Source organism: Cheilinus undulatus, linkage group 2 (assembly GCF_018320785.1).
Source record: "Cheilinus undulatus linkage group 2, ASM1832078v1, whole genome shotgun sequence".
NCBI classification, from domain to species: domain Eukaryota; kingdom Metazoa; phylum Chordata; class Actinopteri; order Labriformes; family Labridae; genus Cheilinus; species Cheilinus undulatus.
Window position 1 is genome coordinate 26,882,866 of NC_054866.1, and position 20,570 is coordinate 26,903,435.

At 38.5% G+C, this 20,570-nt stretch overlaps 1 protein-coding gene across 1 annotated transcript in view; it reads right to left on the reverse strand.

Moving 5' to 3' along the window:
- Positions 1-18,110, reverse strand: part of zgc:172282 (leucine-rich repeat and fibronectin type III domain-containing protein 1-like protein) — a 116,324-nt gene extending 98,214 nt beyond the window's left edge. The window contains exons 1-6 of the mRNA XM_041810962.1: positions 17,918-18,110; positions 14,786-14,937; positions 14,297-14,550; positions 13,897-14,140; positions 10,867-11,024; positions 9,334-9,714 (exon numbers count right to left, since the gene is read on the reverse strand). Of these exons, the coding sequence (XP_041666896.1) occupies positions 9,334-9,714; positions 10,867-11,024; positions 13,897-14,140; positions 14,297-14,550; positions 14,786-14,937; positions 17,918-18,110 (1,382 nt within the window). The remainder of the gene's footprint in view (positions 1-9,333; positions 9,715-10,866; positions 11,025-13,896; positions 14,141-14,296; positions 14,551-14,785; positions 14,938-17,917) is intronic.
- Positions 18,111-20,570: the final 2,460 nt, after the last annotated feature.

Here is a 20,570-nt window from a genome sequence, read left to right on the forward strand (position 1 = left end):
TTACCCCCTGGATGGTTTACCCTTTTATTGATTTTAAAAATCAATCATTGGCAAAATAATTTGGCTTTAAACAAATAAAAATTAAAAAAATAATAATAATAATGTCAAAGTGAAAAAATATTTCAATAAAGAAATGTAAAAAATAAAAATACGTAATGTAAAGTAAGTGACTGCATAAATATTCACCCCCTTTAAGTCAATATGTAGTAGATGCCCCTTTGGCTGCATTTACAGAAATAACTTTGTTTGGATAGGTCTCAATCAGACTTGCACATCACTGCAATTTTACTCCATTCTTTCTTCAAGCTCAATCAGGTTACACAGGGATCAGGTGTGAAAAGCCCTTTTCAAATCCAGCCACAAAGTCTCTGTTGGATTGAGGTCTGGGCTTTGACTTGGCCACACCAGAACATTCACCTTGTTGTCTTTAAACTATGTCAATGTAGCTTTCCCTGTATGCTTTGGGTCATTGACTTGCGGGGACATAAATCTTCTCCCAAGCTAATAATAATTTTCTTATGGACTGAATGAGATTGTACTCCAGGATGATCCTATATTTCACTGCATTTCGCTGCACAGAAGCATCCCCTTAGCATAATGCTGCCACCACCATAATACACAGTGGGGATGGTATGTTCGTAGTAATGTGCAGTATTTGGTGTCCACCAAGCATTTTTTCTGATGAGTAAAAAGCCCCACTCTGGTCTGATCAGACCAAATAACTTTCTCCCATTTGACCATAGAGTCTCCCATGTCTTTTGGTGAACTCTAGTTGACATTTAATATGAGTTTTTTTCAACACTTTGTCTTTGCCACTCTCTCATAAAGCTTTGAATGAGGAAAAACCCAGGGAACAGTTGTTGTATGCAGAGTCTCTCCCATCTCAGCAGCTGAAGCTTGTAACTCCTTCAGAGTAGTCATAGGTGTTTTGATGGCCTCTCTCACTAGTCTCCTTCTTGCATGGTCCCTAAGTTATGGATCAGCTGATCTAGGCAGATCTGTGCATGTATCGTCTTCCATTTCTTGATGATGGGTTTGACTGGACCCTGGGGGATGTTTAGTGCCTTGGAATTTTTTTGTATCCATTCTCTGACATACTTTTCAAAACCTTTTCTCCGAGTTTCTAGAGTGTTCCTTTGTCTTCATGGTGTAACGGTAGCCAGGGATACTGATTAACCAGTGACTGGACCTTCCAGATACAGGTGTCTTTATACTACAATCACTTGAGACACATTCACTGCACTCAGGTGATCCCCATTTCTCTAATTGTTAGACTACTCGCACCATCTGGCTGGTGGGAAAATTGAATTAGGTCAGCCACTTAAAATAGGGTGAATATTTATGCAGTCACTTGTTTTACATTACATATTTTTTATTTAATCTATCAGTTTTCACTTTAAGAGGTTGTTTTGTCATTTTTGTCCATTTGTTTTATTTTATTATTTTTTGGGTAAAAAAAACAAACAAACAAACAAAAAAAACAATAAATAAAAACAAATATGCCCCATACATGTACTATAAACTCTCAAACAATGATGTTGAGGCATTAGTTTTAATTTTCAGCGTATTTTTGATGAGATCAAAATGTCTCACATGAGCTTTGAAAGAGATTTTTTTTCACTCATGGGTAGAGCTGGACAATTAATCGAAAATTTGATCGTGATTTCAACTTTGGCTTCTCACGATTATAAAAACATTATAATCAAAGAAAAAACAATTAATGTGCCCCATGGCACGGTGTGTATGCAAGTTCCTACGCTGAAATAGCACCGTGAATGCACCTGTGTTGTGTGCACAGGTGCAGCAAGCGTGTGACGTATGTGGATCAATAATACCAGGAGCGAGCGATTAAAAACATGACAGAACAGCAGCCTTTGGTTGAGAAGAAGGGTAGGACATGGTAGGACAATTTGCATGTTGCAAATTTTTCAAGTTTTACAGGAGTGCATGTAGATTGGGTATTTAATTTTATTTGTTGTTTTTTATTGCTGTTGTTTAATATATTATTATTATTTTACTTGTTATTAATTTATTTTTCATTGTTCTTTTAAGTTGTGGTTCAATAAATACTGAAGTTTTGAAATCAATGAATAATTGTGTTTATTGATCGTGATTTCAATATCAATCAAAATAATCAAGATTATTATTTTTGCCATAATCGTCCAGCCCTACTCATGGGGATAATTAAAAAAAGAGAACACTATCAAAGAATTGCTGAGGGGCTGTAGTGGATTGAGTTACATCCTTAGATTTCCAGTTTGCCTTTTTTACATTTCAACAGAGGAAAGCGAATACTTTATACCTCATGTGGTTGTTTTCAAGGTACAAAGAGACATGAGTGGGACTTTTTGTGAGCTTTTGCAGGCTCACATTTGACAACAGACTGCTGCACTACACAAGGAAATACACACTTATTGATGCTCCAGACACATAGGGATGCCTCCTGCAGAGGTCTGTCACAGGAACTGACATCCAGTTTTTAAGGTACACACAGCTACCAGCTGGTGCAGTGTGAACACACACACACAAACATCCTACTGGCAAACAGCACACAAACCCACACTTGAACAGGCATTGATTGTGTTAGTCAGGGGTTTGAAGAGCATGTCTCAGACACAGGGTTAACTAATAAACTGTCGACCAATGGTTTCTAAGCACATACACACAAACTCTCAGACTCACACACACACACACTTGGTGCTGTAATGGCATTGATCGTAAGTAGTCAGGGGTTTTGAGACTGCGTCAAAGAGCCCTCTTTATGCTTCGAGCTCCTCAGAAAATCTCTCAACTACTGGTGGTCCTTCTTAAGTGGAAATAGCTCTGAATGGAGCTGCTTGCTTAAATATAAGTTAAATAAATAGGGCACTGAGCACAGAGTATACATCACAAGATGATGGGATCAGGATGCTCTGGGTATTTCTCTGAGATAAAATGTAACAATTATTATGCAGTACATTTAGTTTGCATTTTATGTGCCTCAAACAGTCTGTCTACAAGCAGGGAGCCCCTTTTCCCTCAAAAACTGGGGCATAGTTTTGTCAAACACTACACAACTACTGTTTATCCAATTAAATCTTTGAGTAAAAAATGTAAGCATCATGTTTTTTTTTTTTCTTCTGTGGGACAATGTTTTTCTGTTCTCATTCCCTTCTCAGCACTTTCCATCTACCCCATCTCCTTGCATCTCATGGCATCAGGCCTCACCCTTTCTAATGGATATTGACTCAAGAAAGACAGAAGAGATGAGCTGTAGACTCAAGCACCCAGGCGCACTCAAGACTTTTTTTCAGCTGGTGCTATGGTGGTGATACCTTCTAATGGATGTTTGTGCTTTATCATGGTTATCACTTAGCCAGGATTTGATATGAATAATCACTGTTTCTCTGCACAAAATTCAGCACAACATGGCAAATGGACTTGAGGTTGTAAAGCACTTTTCTAGTCGTATAGTCGTACACTCATGGCGAAGGCTGTCATGTAGAGTGGCCATCAGTATTGACTAATCCCATTAACATGCATCCACATTCACATGCCACAGAAGCTGCAGCAGGAGCCTAAGGACACATTGGCATGTGACCTCAGGAGCTGGGGATCTAACCCTCAGCCATCCTGAGGGAGAGATGACTGGCTCTACCTACCATTACATGTAAGGGTTATTATGTTATTAGACATGACATTAGTTGGAATAAATGGATGCCTTCTGTGAAGGAGAATCATTTAAAATGCACAATACAAGACAAGAAAAAAGCAGTTCACACCGTAGTAGCAACATTGTAAGTTAGTGGTTCATATTTTGTTGGATGATGCTAGGCCTATGATGAGCCAGGATCTATCACAACCAAAATGACCCAGTCCATCAACATAATCATAGGGGGTTTGGTTGTTGTTTCCAAAAGTCTGATTCTAGCAGTACACTGTAAAACCAAACATATCAAGGTCTTATTTTGACCTTTTTAGGTTCTGTTTGTAGAGTCTTTAAATATTTAGTATTGCTGAATGCTAGGCCAATCTAATGGTGTGTCATAACTTTTGAAGAATAACTTAACCACTTCTTTCCGATGAAGACCTATATTTCAGGATTTAGTACTACTAACTGTTTATCAGTAAGGGTCAAAATCTTCACATTTTGGCACAAAGAATTCAAAGAAGAGTTTCCGCTAGACTTTGTTGTCTCTGGCAACAATGGCAGGTAGTCTTTCAGAATTCTGGCCATTTGGAACAACTACAGCACATACTGTATACAGTGCTTAACAAATTTATTAGACCACCACCCAAAGTAAGGTTTATGCCACAGCTGCCCTAAATTAACAGCATTGGGAATTACCAAAATCATTTTTTATGTTTCTGCAATGGTTAATACACCAATATGTAGAAGCTCTTTAAACCAAATGATATTTTTAATGCTAAAATATAATTATTACTGTTATCTATGAATTTTCAAATTAACTGATTTACAAAAAAACTGTAAAAATAGTAAAGCACATTATTGTTTCTTGATTAATATGTCAAATTCTAGTTATTTACTTGCATTTCTGAACAGAAAAAGGAGTTTTAGTGATTGAATGTTATGCTTGATTAATGTCTGACTTCTCAGAGAAGCCCAGTGAGCCAGGTCAAATTTGGGTATGAAAAGGTGAATTCAGTTTGAAATTCCTCATTCCTGTTCAAAATGGTAGAGCGTGGAGAGCTCACTGAAAATGAAAGAGTCCGCATTAAAGCATTTCATCCAAATATTTATGTTTTCTCGTTTTTATGACAGGTGGTCTAATACATTTGTTAAGCACTGTACTTTAGCCATGTGACCAATAACCAGCATTTAAAAGCTATAAAACATCTTAAAATAGAAACATTGTGATACAGCTTCATATTTGTGCTAAAATTTCGCACAGATATGAAGCTGTATCAGGTGTATAATTTCCAAACTAGACCCAAGATCGAGATAGTAAGCCAAGCCTGACAGTAAGCCAGAGAAATTGTTGTCCTTTTATGATAGCCTTTGAGACACATATTACACATAACCCCACCTTGGAAATGACTGTGGAAAGACATTCTTCTTTGATTGTATGTAAGTTGTCTAAATAAACATAATGACAACTGTGAGCCTTTTCTTACACACATCCAGTCAGTTGAACAAAGACAACAGCAACACTTAGCTTCACATTAGCGATGTCAGCTCTAAGTTAGCCTGTTAGCACATTAGCTACTAACTAAGCAGCTTACAACAGCTAAATACCATCCCCTTCTGACAAATAACTAATCAGTGCTCCATTAGCTAGACACCACCTTAAAACTCTGAAAATTGAGTCTTACTGTCAATTGTCCAAAATAAGCTCTCATAAACTGATGATCTCAACTGTAACCTCTGCTAAAACTGTAAAGCCCACCATCATAGTTTCTTTGGAGTTGTTCCAAAGAAGAAGAAGCATCCACTGTTGATACTTCAGTATGCATCTCCTGTCATCAATGGATTTCCCTCACTGCTGCTGCTGATTAGCAAGGATGCCCCAAGCATGAACATCCAGCGAAACGGAAGTGCGATGTTGCTCTCGACGTCGGCCCCAATGATTCATGCCTTTCTGCATGATATGATTCTGTGCTGAATACAGCTCCACTTAATCTGAGAATTTGTCATAGGTTGATTTTGTGTTTGTGTTGCATTGTTGTGTGGTGTGTTTCATCTAATTATGTACTGCACTGACAAGACAATTTTGTTGGGTGTGGACTCCAGGAAGAGTAGCAATGGCCCTAACCAAAGCTAATGGAGATCCAACTAAATGAAAATTTACCCACTCATCTAAGTCCACTACAACTCTCTGCTTGGCCTAGGCCTGTCCTTGTTTCAGCTGCTGCATCTGTGTTTATTCCGCTCAGCTATCTACAGCTCCCTTTGTTTCAGCTTCTTTATTAACTGTAGCAATGACTTTTTCAGTAGCTCTAACCTCCCCTAGAGAAAGGCTTTGTTCGACGTCATCCACATCGAGCACATGCATATTAACTGCCTAAGAAAGTCATGTGCTGCCTACGTAGATAAACAACCCAGGCACCAAACTGGAAGTGGGTTGTAGTAAAATTACTTGGGGTTTTGAGGTTATATCCAAGGATTCTTGCAATAATTCTTTGAGGTAACACAATACAAAACATGTAATTATTCACTATTTACTGATTTGGTAAATTATATATTTTTCAGCCGGACATTTTGGCCATTATTTTTTTTGACATCTGACATCTGCATGTGAAACCGGCCAAAGACTAGTAAAAACCGACTTAGAGAAACTCTGGTTTAAAGTATTCAAATTCAACATTGTGTATTATCTCCCCTGCCTCCCAGGCCTTTCCATGACGTTATAAAATATTTTTTGAAATTCCAGCATAGATGCACCTCACAGAAACTTTAGGGTTTCGCTACTCTTTAAATATTTAAAATATACATAAAAAATTACTTAAAACTGTGAATTTTGTCTTAGGCATTCGAGTATTGGCATGGTTTACATTTTGTGACATTTCTCATTATTCTTTTGTTGAACTCAGCTATGGTGGAGCTTAAGATTTTAGTTTAATTTGGTGACAACTTAAAGACTGGGAGAGACACTTGACACTGTGAAAGCAACATGTGTTTGCTAACAAAGCATTTATGTTTTTTGTGGGTACCCTACAATAAAAGCAATGTTGTGTTTGACTTTCAATACTTCGTAACACTTCTTTGGAGAAGGAGCAGCAGCAATATTATGAATCTGCATGAGCAGTCACTTTTAAACAATGAATAAGAGTAAACAGGAAGTTTATTAGTGTGGCTGATCAATAAGATAGATTTGCTTTGGATTACATTCATTCATCATTTTCCTGCAAATCCCTTTTGTTTAGAAAGGCTGAGTCCAGCATAGGAATGGTCCGCTCCATCAGTACCACTAAGTACTGCTATGTGGAAAGATTATTATTCATCATAAATACACTGGAAGACTATTGCATATGAATTCAGAGTGTATAAAAGATTAAAAATGGGTTTCACGTTAGGAAAATCCAAAGGATTCACACAGAGAGCAGAGGGTTTTTATTATAAAGTATTGATAGAAAGTTGTAAAATTCAATACATTCTAACACAGAGACATCTTAAATACATATAATAAAAATCTCTGGTGTGCATGTGTTAAAAAGCAGCATTACATAACTGTAAATGCACATTTTTATGTCATATGATCAGTATTGTTTGTTTTCTTGACTTTAAAGCCTTCAGTGGTGTTTCATTTAAGTGCTTAAGCTGGTAGTTCATTTAGTACTGTAGGCTTCCAGACCATGGCCTTGGTAATGTGAGGCTCAAAGAGATTCACTGCCACACAAACATTCACTTATATACACACCTGCAACTTGTCCCGAGTGAGTTTTGTACCTGCAGGGCCACCATGCCCACTGACTGCATCCAACCTTGAACAGGCTTGTGCAGATGGACAGTTGCTAAGCAGGAGAGCTGTTGCCATGCCTAGAATTGTAAGAAGCTGCTTGTCCCCCACAGTTAGCTCAACTGTCTGAATAAAAGAGAGTCCTCTCAAGCTTGGAAATAACATCATAATCTCTTTTCAGCAGAGTTGTCCGTTCCTGTTTCCCACAGATGTTGACTTTTGGCAATGAGGGAGGATTTTTCTGATTCTTTGGTTAGAATGGATGGGCCTGACATATTCTTTCACAGTGTTTCATATTTTTAACTTCCAATGAACATACAATTTCAGCAGCTTACAAAGTTTAAAATGCCATGCATGTTGTGACAATAATAAAACCTCACCTTTTTTTGCCATTGTTAAAATACTATTTCCCCTGCTTTTCTTCACATTTTTCCATTCAAACCCCTTTTTACTTATTTTATTCCTATTTCACCAGCTTTTCTGCCCATTCTTGCCACTTGTCACTGTCCACCTATATTGTAGCATCTGTTAACCAAATTTTGCCAGTATTAATCCCTGGCCATTACTTGTATGCCCATTTTTGTCCATTTTAACTGAATTCCACTATCATTCATCCCAATCTTCACCACTTGAAACCATTATTCACCACTTATTATGCCTGTTTTTGACACTTTTAACCTATTTCTGACATTTTCAATGCATAGTTGCCTCTGTTAATCCATTTTTATCCCCATTTTCTCCACTTTCTTTCTATTTTTTGCCTTTTTTGTAACCCATTGTTGTCAGTTAAAAAACAATTTTCACCATCTATTCTGCTTTCTTACCACACTCAGGTACCTGACTGGCAGCACCTGGAGGTACCAGAAGCTCAAAACAAGAGTCAATAGCAACGGCAAAATAAGCTGTTTGGCATTGGCAGAGAAGATTTGGCAAATTTTGCATGGGTTCAACCCATATTTATCTATTTGTTGCTTTGATAAGAGTGGTTGCTATTCCTGTTAAAAAATATAAATGTTGTCACGGCATAACTTTACAATTGACCATATTTTTGCTGGCCTCCATGGGCCCCCCCATTTGGCTGTGCCCCAGAAATCTCTCCCCTTTATCCCTCCTTATGGGCGGCCATGATACATGGACAAACAACTTATATGCATACATATGAGTCATCTATCTTACCACAGAATTACCCTTTCATGCGGTGTTGAGTAAGACTCTTGCAATGGAGTCTATCTCATCACTATCAAGAACTATCTCACAATGCTGTTGGCCCTTTAGCCCTTTATGCCCATTAGAATCTATTAGAAACCCTTTTTAATTGAAGGCACACAATGCAGAAAACTTGCTTATTTGGTTGAGCTATCTCTAAAAGCGGATGCTACCCATCTTTGTACTAAAGATCTACCATGTTTCCAGAATATGTTTTGTTTCTGCACTCACTGAATCAACCAGTACTTGTCAGTCACATCTTAAAAAGCAATATAGGAAAAGAAATCATAGTCAACAGAAAATGAAATAGATACCAAATTCATAGACATATTCGTTGTATCAGTGATGATCGAGTACAGCAACATTATTAGCATATCACTGCAGCACTTAACCAAAATGACAGGCAAGCATTTAAACTTGTTCAACTGCTTTGCTTATCACATTCGGCCCTGGCCTCCATGCATTCAGCGAATGCGACAGAGGCTGTCTTTCACTACAGATGTCTTTATCATTTCAGTTGATTAGACTTTTACAACAAGATGACTGGCTAATCTTCAGTGGTACCATCTATCATCTGCTCTCATTCCCACAGTCAGTGCTGATGTCTTCACATTAACTCACACACAACTGCACACATTCTTTCCACTAATGAGGCTTTAAAAACAGATTCCACCACAGATAGGACAAAGCATAGAGACAAATGATACTTTGATGATGTAAACAGACTGACCTGTAAACCAGTGTGTCATCCCCAGAGCTGTTGTACTGGACCTGAAACATCCTAACACCAGATGTAGGCGTCTGACTGCTCCATCTTATTAGTGCAGAGTTTCCTGTCAGTTCCACCAGTGAAACCCTCCGGTCTCCGCTTCTTGTCTCGTTGTTGGGCAGCGCAACCTTTGAAGAAGTTAGGATGTCAGATGGGGCAGGTTCAGAGGACGGGTCACGGCTGCGGCTCGTGCTGTTTGCCAGGTGGGGCATGGCTGTAACAACAAGTTCCACCCTTCCTGTAGACTCTCCCGCTGCATTGGAGGCGATGCAAGTGAAATTTCCTGAATCCTTCAGGGACGTTACGTTGAACTCCAGGCTTCCATTAGGGAAAACCAAAGTTCTGGAACAATTGAGACATATGATAGTATAAACAACAAATCATAAATAAACTAAAATTCAAATACAACAACAAGGTAAAAAAGAAATACAGGGTGTTTTAAAGTTCAGTAAGATTTTCTTTTCATCTTTGATTCTTTTCCCTCTAATCTTTAATTTTTAATACTCCCTCCACAAAGTCACATCTGTTGGCTCCTAGCCACTCAGCTAAGATCCGCTTTTAATTCTCATGAGAGCGGACTGGTACTTTGGTTGGCACAGACAGAAATATATACTAAAATGGGCCAGGACATCTTGCATGCCAACTGGTTCAATGAAGAAAGAGACATTCACTTCTGTTCACAAAATGCTGATTTTAAATTTAACTCCCATCTGGTTCACACCACAGTCACATAAGCCCTCCTTCTCTGTCACTCACACAAGAGCTAATCACTAATCAGTGTTCTCCTTATTAGCCCATTTAGTAGCACCTGTGCATTGCGGCCTGCAGCTCTCATGCTAATGCCAACTCAAGCCCCAGCATCATCCAAACACTGTCCAGAATCAATACAATGACTGCCAGGTTGAGGGGCTATGTTGCTGACTGGCTGTGGGCTTCATTCCCATCAGTATGATCCAATCCAATATGTAATTTCTAAATATCCAACAGCCCTCCACTTCCTTAGCAGCTTTTTCTGATCACTCATCTAGACATGCATGAGAATTGCCAATTTAATAGGACTTAATATGACATAGTGTAAAACATTGTATCGCTAACAGTGTATTTGATATATGCCAACTTGTACACCAGATGGAAATGTGAGCACAGGGTGATACCTTTCTGATGGCCTACATGAGTCATGTACCTACGCCCTACTACAACAGCCAAGACAGAAATTATGTGAGACACACTGTCTTTCTGACTTGGCGTCACATTGGCTCATAGCTCTGAGCTAGGACATAACATTTACACAACCCTTATTTGCACTTGCCAAGTAGGTTGCCAGGTTACTGACATCATTTAATGTTCTCTCAGAGAATCAGTTAAACTCCCTAAATTAAAATCTTACCTCCAAATATCATGTAACATAAAATCTATAGTTCCAACGGTTATGTTGTTGATCAGGAAAGCTATTAGACTTAAAAGAAATAATCATAAATAAATACATGTAAGTACCTTGAATTGTTGGATATGAGTCGCCCTTCAGGGCTGATCCAGTGGACCTCTGGCTCTGGGTCCCCATTGGCTTTGCACTTGAGGCTGGCAGGCTGGCCTTCCATAGCTACAGTATGAGGAGATTTACGTGTCAGAACTGGTGGATCACAGATGAACTCCTGAAAGGGGTGGAAAAAGAGAAAAGGTAAGATTTTAGACAAGTCAAAGTATGTTTCTTAAGCTATTTACATCAGGGGGGTCCAAATTATGGCCCAAATAGACGAAATGTGGACTGCAGTCCATTTTCAGTTTGCCCCCAGAAGATTCCAAAAATTAAACGGGAGATGGCCCACATAAAAACAAAGAGCTGTATTGTCTGTATAGAGAATGAAAGACAAAATGCTTACAGCAGCCAATAACAGTATGACTGGTGCTCATTTGGTATGACGTCTGTGCCATCTCAAGTTATAATTTATGGCATATAATCTTCTTTAAGCTTGAACTCTTCTATAAAGTGTGTCAGCTTAATACAGTTTATTCTTGTTTTGTGTCGGAATATGTAAACAAGTTAGTAGTGTCTCCCTACTGCACTAAGCATCATTCTTATCCTGACCAAGGGTGGATCCAGTGGTAGCCAGGACAAACTAGCCCCCCCTGGAATCTGACTGGGCCCTCACAATCCCTAACAGGGGTTGGCTACAGTGCCTATAAAAAGTATTTACCCCCTTGGATGTTTTACTCTTCTATTGATCTTATGAATTAACAGTGGTCAATTTAGCTTTTTTGACTTTGACTGATGAAGAACTCTGGCAACAGTTGCTGTATGCAGAGTCTCTCCGACTCAGCTGCTTCAGAGTAGTCATAGGTATCTTGGTGGACTCTCTCACTAGTTTCCTTGTTGCATGGTCACTCAGTTTGTGAGGATGACCTTATGTAGACAGATTTGCACATGTGCCATATTCCTTCCATTTTTCAACGTTGGATTTTACTGTTCTCCAGGGGATATTGAGTACCTTGGAGATATTTTTGTGCCCAGCCCCTGACTTACACTTTTAAATAACCTTTTCTCTGAGCTGCTTGGAGTGTTCCTTTGTCATTGTGGTGTAATGGTAGCCAGGGATACTGATTAACAGTGACCGGCCCTTTCAGACACAAGTGTCTTACAAGTGTCTTTATACTACAAACACTTAAGACACATTCACTGCACTCAGGTGATCCCCATTTCTAATTAATGAGACTACTAGCACCAATTGTCTTGATTTATGTTGAATTAGGTCATTCACTTTAAAGGAGGTGAATATTTTTTGCAGTCACATATTTTATAATACATATTTTTTGTTTGATTGTAGAAATCTGATTTCACTTTTTTTCTTTTTTTATATTTATCTTTGTCAAAAAAATCAAATTATATTGACCATGATTAATTTATAAAACCAATAAATGTGTAAAGCTTCCCAACCACTCTATTTGTCTTGTCAGCTAACAAGCCATGTAAGCATATTCAGTTACCAATCAGATCTTAACCTACGCTGGACTGGTCTACACTACAGATACATTATATCAAATCAGCCCAGTCATGCTATTTTCCATATGTAACCCTCCGTGGAGGTTTTGAGTTTATGAGACTAATATGAGTTTTTTTCTCCTACCTTTATTTGAGAACACACTACTACAGCTGGAAGGCATCAAAGCAGGTAGTGCAGTAATTCAGGGCACTAAATGTAAATAAGGCAGGGACCACTTAGTTGGTTAACTTTACATGTAGTAGTCAATATGTTAGGGAACTCAACAGTTGTTAAAGAAGGTATAACCTCAAGTAAAGCCTCCATATGAGAACAGAGGAAGTGAGTTTGAGCAGATTCCAGATTCTACAGTGCAGGCCATCTTAACAAGCAACAGTATGTGCCCTATTACTCTGTTCATCTGGGGTAAGTTCCGCACAGCACCAGTGTCATTGTTATTTTCAACCATGCAGTTTTCCACATCTTATTCTATGCTCTTGGACATCTTGTAAATTAATTGTGGTTGGATGCTAGGGTTGTGCATTGCTATTTTGAGGAAAAAAAACAAGTGTGTCAGTGACCAGTAAAAGCCTGGTCCAAATTGAGTGGGGCAGTATTTCCCTGCTGTTTAAAGGTGAATCATTTTTAGGCAAATCATTGAAAAAGTATGTCAAAGGCAATTCCACAGCACACTTAAGTTCTCCTTGTTACACACACAGGAACGCCCAGAAGCACTCCTACTCCTAAGTTAAATATTAGCACATTCCCAGAGGACTGGGATACAGAGAAGCTTATTTTTCTGCCATCCTCTGAATTGTAACTCTTCCGGCATTGGACTATGTTAATGCCGGAAGATAAGGACATGCTCACGCTTCTCTCCTCCTACGCCAGCTTCACTAGGAGGTTCCTGCTCAGACCCTGCACGGGCCAGAAACCAAAGCCAGAAACACACACTAGGCACAACTTCTCACTTTATGGGGAGACACACTCAACATCTCTGCTGTGGTGGCATTGCTGTTGTAGAAATCATTCATTTGTGCATCACAGTATCTCCTGAAGTGGCATGTATTCCCTCTGTGTATATGGGTGCAATGGAGGGGAGGAATTTACATTTGCCAGACCCAGCTAAGTCTATTTAATAACATTTGCTGAGACATGTTATTTAAAAGACAGTGGAGCAAGAGATGACACTGACTGGTCTGATTCTTGGTATACTGAAAACAAGTCTAATAAAAAACTTTGCACCTTTTACCTCGCTTTGGACTCAGATTTTGTGGTATTTTACAAGCAAAAGTAGCCAGATGCACCTTCAGCTTTTGCGATGTGCTTTGAACCGTGTGCCATACATCTAAGAGGTTTGCTGTATGAGCACAAGCAGGGCTTTTCTTACAGAAAGCACTAACTGTTTAAGGGCAGGGAAAGTGTTATAAAATGTATGAAATCACAAAGCCATTCCCTCAAATTGAATGACCATTAATTTCAATAAATATTAGAAAATAATTTCATGCTCAATTTTCTGCATCGCAAAAGGATAAAACTCAAATGTCACCTCTTCAGGTATTGTCCAGAAGTATTTGGCACTGAGGTCAGGAGGAGAGGCGCATGTTTCAAGATCATCTTCTCTGGTTAATCTTCTCAGCCACAGGAGTTCACAGTTACAGTGAAGGGGGTTGCCACCAAAACTTAACACAAGGGAGGAGAGGGGGGAGCCTTTGGACTTGGCATAAACTGGGATTCTCAGGAACAGTGGGTCTGGGGGAATTTTCTTTAGGTTGTTGGACGTCATGTCAAGCCTGTGAAAGAAAGTGATGGGGATAATTTGAAGGATGGGCGAGAGTGGAGAGGGACAAAGAAGAAATTCAGTTAAAACATTTAGCATGCAAACAGTATTCCAGTCTGTCAATATCATCTGCTAATTCATCATTCTCAACCTCTGTTTATCCATTTACCTTGCCAGTTTGTGCAGGTTGGTGAAAACCCCTTGGGGAACATGTTCTATGAGGTTATGGTCCATATTTAGGGTATTGACATTGGTTAGGCGCCCAATTGTATCCCAGGGCACCTCGGCAAGGTTGTTGTAGCTAAGGTCAAGATCTTCCAGTGTGGACAGGAAGTCATCAAAGGCATGTGGAGCTATGGCGTGGAGCTGGTTGTTGGCCAGGATCAGGTGACGAAGGTTTGTCAGGCCTTTGAAATGGTCATCCTGATGGATAAATAGTCGTAATGCGAGTATTAGTGTCACAAATATGTGGGATCCTTCATAGTGAGACAAAATAAGTCTCCCATAGTTGTTTATTTGTTACACTTTTTGTATCTGTTTTACCCCTTTGTCAGACTTAAACTTATGTCTCTCCTAGGATCCTGAACGGGTTTGTCTCTAAATATTCATGACTATTTTTCTCCATTAATCCATCCAGACATCCAGACATCAGTCTTACCTTGATCACAGTTAATCTGTTAGAGTCTAAATGAAGTGCTCTGAGGCGCCGCAGGTCACTGAAAGCTGAAGGGAGAATCTGACTAATGGTGTTTCTGGACAGGGTCAGATGTAACAGGCTGGTCATGTTGGCAAAGTCCTTTCTTCTGACAGCTGGTGAAAAAAACAGGAAATAAACACAAAGTCAGCTTTATCAAGTATCAGTGTTACTTATCCACGTAAGTTGGAAAAAAATGTTAGTCTGAGTCTGATTTGAAATAATGTATGCAACAGTATGAGAACAAGTGCATTTTTTAACAAGTGCATAGCTTGTAACCTTCACAGTTTATAGCCCCTTTTACATCGAAGGTTTGCAACAGTGTTATTACAAATTCAGCCATCCCTATACTTTGGATTTTACACTGATTCATCAGGGGCATTGTATGGTGTCCTAAAACCATAGTGAGCTTTGCATAAACATACATTTAGACAAGCACACATACATGCTGTTCTTATAAACACACCAGAATTAGCATTAAACATTGCCACCATCTCACCCCTTTTTCATTTATGTTTCTGGTTCTGATGCTGTCTCAGAGGTGAATAATTTCCCCATATTGGTGTGTTATACATTGCTGATGAGGTGGGATAGTGCAGTAAATATCCCACACTAAACCAGCAATGTATGAGGGACTTATGGTTATTCTTTCAAAATGTTCTTTTCATAACATACACCCAGAACCTATTTTCTCTTACACTAGAAAACTAAATAGAAATGCATTATTACTAAAAACCTTCTTTCTGGTTCTGCTTTACATCAGCTTGTTTGCTAAAGACTTCTTAAAGGTCATCTGTATAAAGCAGCATCTTTATGTTTTGTATGTAGAGATATATTTCGGTCATTCTCTTTGCCTTTCCAATTTCAGAGTCCACAGAGAATGCTAGACCAGGTTTTAATATGCCCAGTGCAAATTAACAGGAACACTGGACATGGGGACACTCTTCACTCATGGGATGGACAACTCAATCAAAACTTGTCAGAAAGATATTTCTTTCCAAGTTCCAGCACATATTTGTATTTTCTTTCCATTATCACATTTACTATCTTTAACGTCTTTCCCATTTACACCACCTAAGTACAGTAACAACTTGGATCACACTACCTGCATGTCCTACCCCGTTTTATGCCTCTGCTACTACTTCAATGGTTCTGCAACTTTGCCCAACCATCAGTGTATTACACCGTGGAGATAATGTGTGATGGCGCCTTAAATATCCCACCTTGAACCAGCAGTGTATAAAGCACTTACATTTATTCCTGTAAAATTATCCCCTTAGCTAAATGTACTCAGAACCCAGTATGACATCAGAAATATGCTGGTGTCCGGCCGAATAAGTATCAGAATGTTCAGTTTTTGCCAAGAAGTAACACTGCAATTGTAAGGCACAAAACAGTGTGACTTAAATAAGTGAATCAGTGTGATATTGCTAAAGGCCCTTCTTTTTATCTTCCCTGACCATGTGAAAGCGGTCTTTTTTTTTCAGTCTCTGTGTCTTTGTTTTGGTAGACTGTAGAATAGAATTTCTTTTAAGTCAGGCCTGGGAAGATTAGTTGGCTGCCTTGGTGAGAGCTAATGGGAATCCAGATTATAATAAAAAAGGATAAGGCAACACTTCAGTTCTTAAAAATAAGTACATTTCACACAGAGTTTTCAAGAGAAGTCTTTGATTAAAGGGGATGATGAATCATGAATAAGATTGGCTGGACTGTAGTAGAAAACAAAAAACTTTCAAAAGTATGAAAGTTAAGACCATGAGTCATGGGAAATATTTCTTACTGTTTAGTCAAGTTGAGACCAAAAGAAAAAAAAAAGAAAATATTACAGCTGACAGCCGTTTAGCAGTACTGCATATAAAGCTAAATGTATGCCTGTTGATACATAACCTTACTGCTTTCAGTATTCCCTATGATTCCCAGCACAATTCAACCTTCATTGTGTGCGCTTCTGCTTAAAAGATAGTCCAGGTCACTCATAAAGGGGGATAAAGGGAGGATTTTTTGGGGGGCTAGCCAAATTGTGGGCCCATGGAGGTCAGCAAAATCATGCTCCAAAAGTATGCATATTACATTTTTTAACCTGAATAATGACCACTCTTATCAAAATAACAAACAATTAATTTCCATTAATTTATGCTGTAAATTTTTCAAAATGTAAAGATTTTTTCTTCTAACAGAATTAGCTTTTTTTTTTTTTTTTTTTTAAGAAAGGTTCACTACATCTGGATGGGCACATTGAACTAAACTATTGAAAAGTCAGACTTCATAGCCAAGTCATAGTGTGAACAAGTGTAAGGATACAAGAAAATAAACCAGAGGACACCAAAGCAACTTAAAGGAAAAAATATGGTTAGATGGTTGCATAAAATAGAAAAATATGAGTAAAAAGTGGCAGGTATGGGCAGAACAAGTGGTAAAACGCAGTCAAAAAGTGGCAAAATCGATTGAAAGTGACAAAAAGGCTTTGCAAGAAAGGCAACTATGCACCAGAAAGGGTGGTGAAAAGCCAATAAACAGTATCAAAAATTGGTTAAAGTGGCAAATGTGGGCAGAAAATGTGGTGAAAAGCAGGTAAAAAAAAAAAAAAAAAGGTTAAATGTTGCAAAGTGGCAGAAAAGTGGTGAAAAGCGGTTTAAATGTTGCAAAAAAATTAGGTTACAAAGAAGCAAAAATAAGCAGGAAAAAAAGGGATGAAAAGCTGTTTGAAAGTTACAAAAAAACTGGTTAAAATTGGCAAATACAAGCAGCAAAAGCGGTGAAAAGGTGACGAAACAGTGTCAAATAGTGGTAGAAAGAGGTTAAAGATGGTTTAAATCAGGCAAAAATGGATATAAAGTTGAATAAAGAGACAAACAGGGGCTCAAAAAGTGGCAATACTGGCAGAAAAAGTAGTGATGATGAGTTACAAATGAGCCTGAATAAATATTTCAACACAACTTAATAAAAGCTTGACACACTTTTAGCTCCAAAATGAGGTTAGAAAAGAGCATTCCTACTGATTCAGCACACATATCAATGTCATCAATAAATCATAACTGGGCAGGCCAATACACTGAGTTTTTTATTCTGACTGGCAGTTTTTTTTTTTCTTTTTACCTGTTATAAAGTTCTCCTGAAGCCGTAGTTCCACGGTGCGTCTGTCAATGGCAGCAGGAACAAACAGCAAGCCTGTTTTGGAACAGAGGATAGCGAGCGATGGCGAGAGGCTCTGGCACATACAGCGTTTCGGACACGGCTGCCCCTTGCATGCTGCTGCCAGCAACAGCAAAGAGATCCAAAGCCGTTCCATTATCCTCCACTGGGAACGGGGCAACTGAAAGACAGGATGAAACAAGCAGTTAATTGAGGGTGACGCAAAGGTGGTGTCACTACGGAGAAGGCAACAGGTAGAAGGTAAAGGACCAGTGCAGAGAAACTTGGACACTTTAAAAATGAATGCCCCTGACACATAATATTTCTTGACGTTACATAAATGAGCCATCTATCAATAACAAAATGTAAGTCATACAGATTAAAAAGAAAGCCATATTAGATTCCCTGTCTAATTTTGCACATTCAATTCAGAAAACAAACATATGTTATCATGCTTTGCTAAATTGGTGTGCCTGCTAATCACAAAACACTTGATATTAGAAATGTCTATGTAGCTGAGGTCATGTCAATATGTTTTAATATTTCCAAACAGCACAAAATTCCCTCAGATGACTTTATAGCTGACCAACAACTGGCAGAAAGATATAATACGCTGACCTCAGCCTCAGTGCAGGGACAGTGGATGTGTAATGTGAGATCTGATCTCAAACTGTGGTCTTGTACTCAGTTTTAAAAGCTCTGTAATGCACCAAACTACATTCACTGCCTCTCCACACACAGCCAAACTGAACACCCATAGTTCCTCTCTTTTTGGAAAACAAAGTGCATCTTTTTCTTGGACTTTTAAAAAAATTAAACAGACATACTTTTCTTTGAGGCATAATGCTTTTGACTCATACTTATCACACACATTAAGAAATAGAAGGAGAGCGTTTTTGCTTAACCATTTCAGTTGAAGTGTAATCCTGTACTACTGCTATAATTTAGCATAGTACTCCCTTGTTAACAATAAAAAAAAGGAAAATGAAAAGCAGAAATTGATTGTGAAATGGTTTGCAAGCAGGCCCAACATATTACAACAGTGTGAAGTGATAATTGGATGCAATGCATGGTGAGCTGGCATATTCTGAAGGGGAAATGGGTAGTTTCCCTCACTGATGTCTGCTTGATATTTTAGGGAGATGCAATGAGGATGTGGGGTGTTAATGGTAATTTTACTGGCAAGTGCAATTTGTGAGTAAAGTCTGCTGAATAGCAACAGAATCAAACTACTAGGAGAATGCAATGCATTTTAATGACATCAATGATGACAGTAATCCCAACAAACTAATTAGATATGCAATACTCATTCCAGCCTTATACTTTGACGCCTTATCTCTACATCCTCTTGTCTTCTTCTTTAAGGTCATCAATATCAATTAACAGTTTTGTGTTTTGCATGCAGTTTAAAACTTGAGTTCTTCTCAATGCCTTTCCAACTACATACACCTCCAAGTGTTTTACACCCGGTTTCTATGTTCAGAGCAAACTGGCAGGATTTTCTGGCCATGGGGACACTTTTCACTCATGAGACATCACATTTCAATCGGAAACCATCAGATACATGCAGTATCTTCTCATGGTTCTACCACATATTCTTACACCATTATCACATTTTCTGTCTTTAACATCTTTCCCATTTACACCCGTAGGATACAGGGACATCTTTTCTCACTCAGCAGCCTACCCGTTTTAAATGAAACCTTTCACTCCAGCAGATGTGGGGACGCTGAAACTGGGGTTTCACTTTCAAACCTGATATAGATGTTGATCTACAAATGTAGAAAAGAGTAACAGTTTGGTGGAACCAGTGCCAAAAATGTATCCTCTATAACAGTGGTTCTCAACTGGGGGGTTGGGACCTAAAGGTGGGTCGCAGAGCAGTTTTCAGTGGGTTGCGACTAGGTGTCTGAAAAAAAAAAAAAATGGTGGCAAAAGTCATGAAGTCTTTAATGGACATGCATCGATACCTTTTATTTTACCCTGTTTAGAAAATTTTGTAAGTGGGGTCAATTTAAGTGTTTGATCAATATTTCAACTAATTTATCTCCTCTTCTTGCAATAAATGGCTACTTTCCCCAATATAATGAAGCAATTTCACAAGTTCTCTTGAAAATTGGAAAAAGTTGACACATACAGTAATGATGGGGAAAGAGGCTATGACATTTTTCAGTTTTGTCCCTCTTCTTTTTTATCAGGTGTTTTGGTATCATCGTACTCCAAACTGCAACATATTCAATAAACTAAACATGTGTTGTTGAAAATTTTTTGAAAGCATGGGTCACGATCTGTTGTAAGACAGACTGGTGGGTCCTTTAGACCTGACCAGTTGAGAACCACTGCTCTGTAATACCAAAATTAAACATGTTATGTCAAAACAGCCTGTTATTTTTTAATGTTCTCAATGGAAGCAACCATGGAGGGCATCATATTAAGTGTAGCATAGTTTAGAACAGAAGTACATCATTCTTAGGATATGGCAATGCCTTTCTCAATAGTATAATGTGGTATGTAGAGGGAACCTTCAATTATTTTCCTTGTCAGAAATTAGGCTATGTTCTATATCTATATCTATATCAAGTACAATGAATAAACCAGTAACACAAGCTAAGAGAGG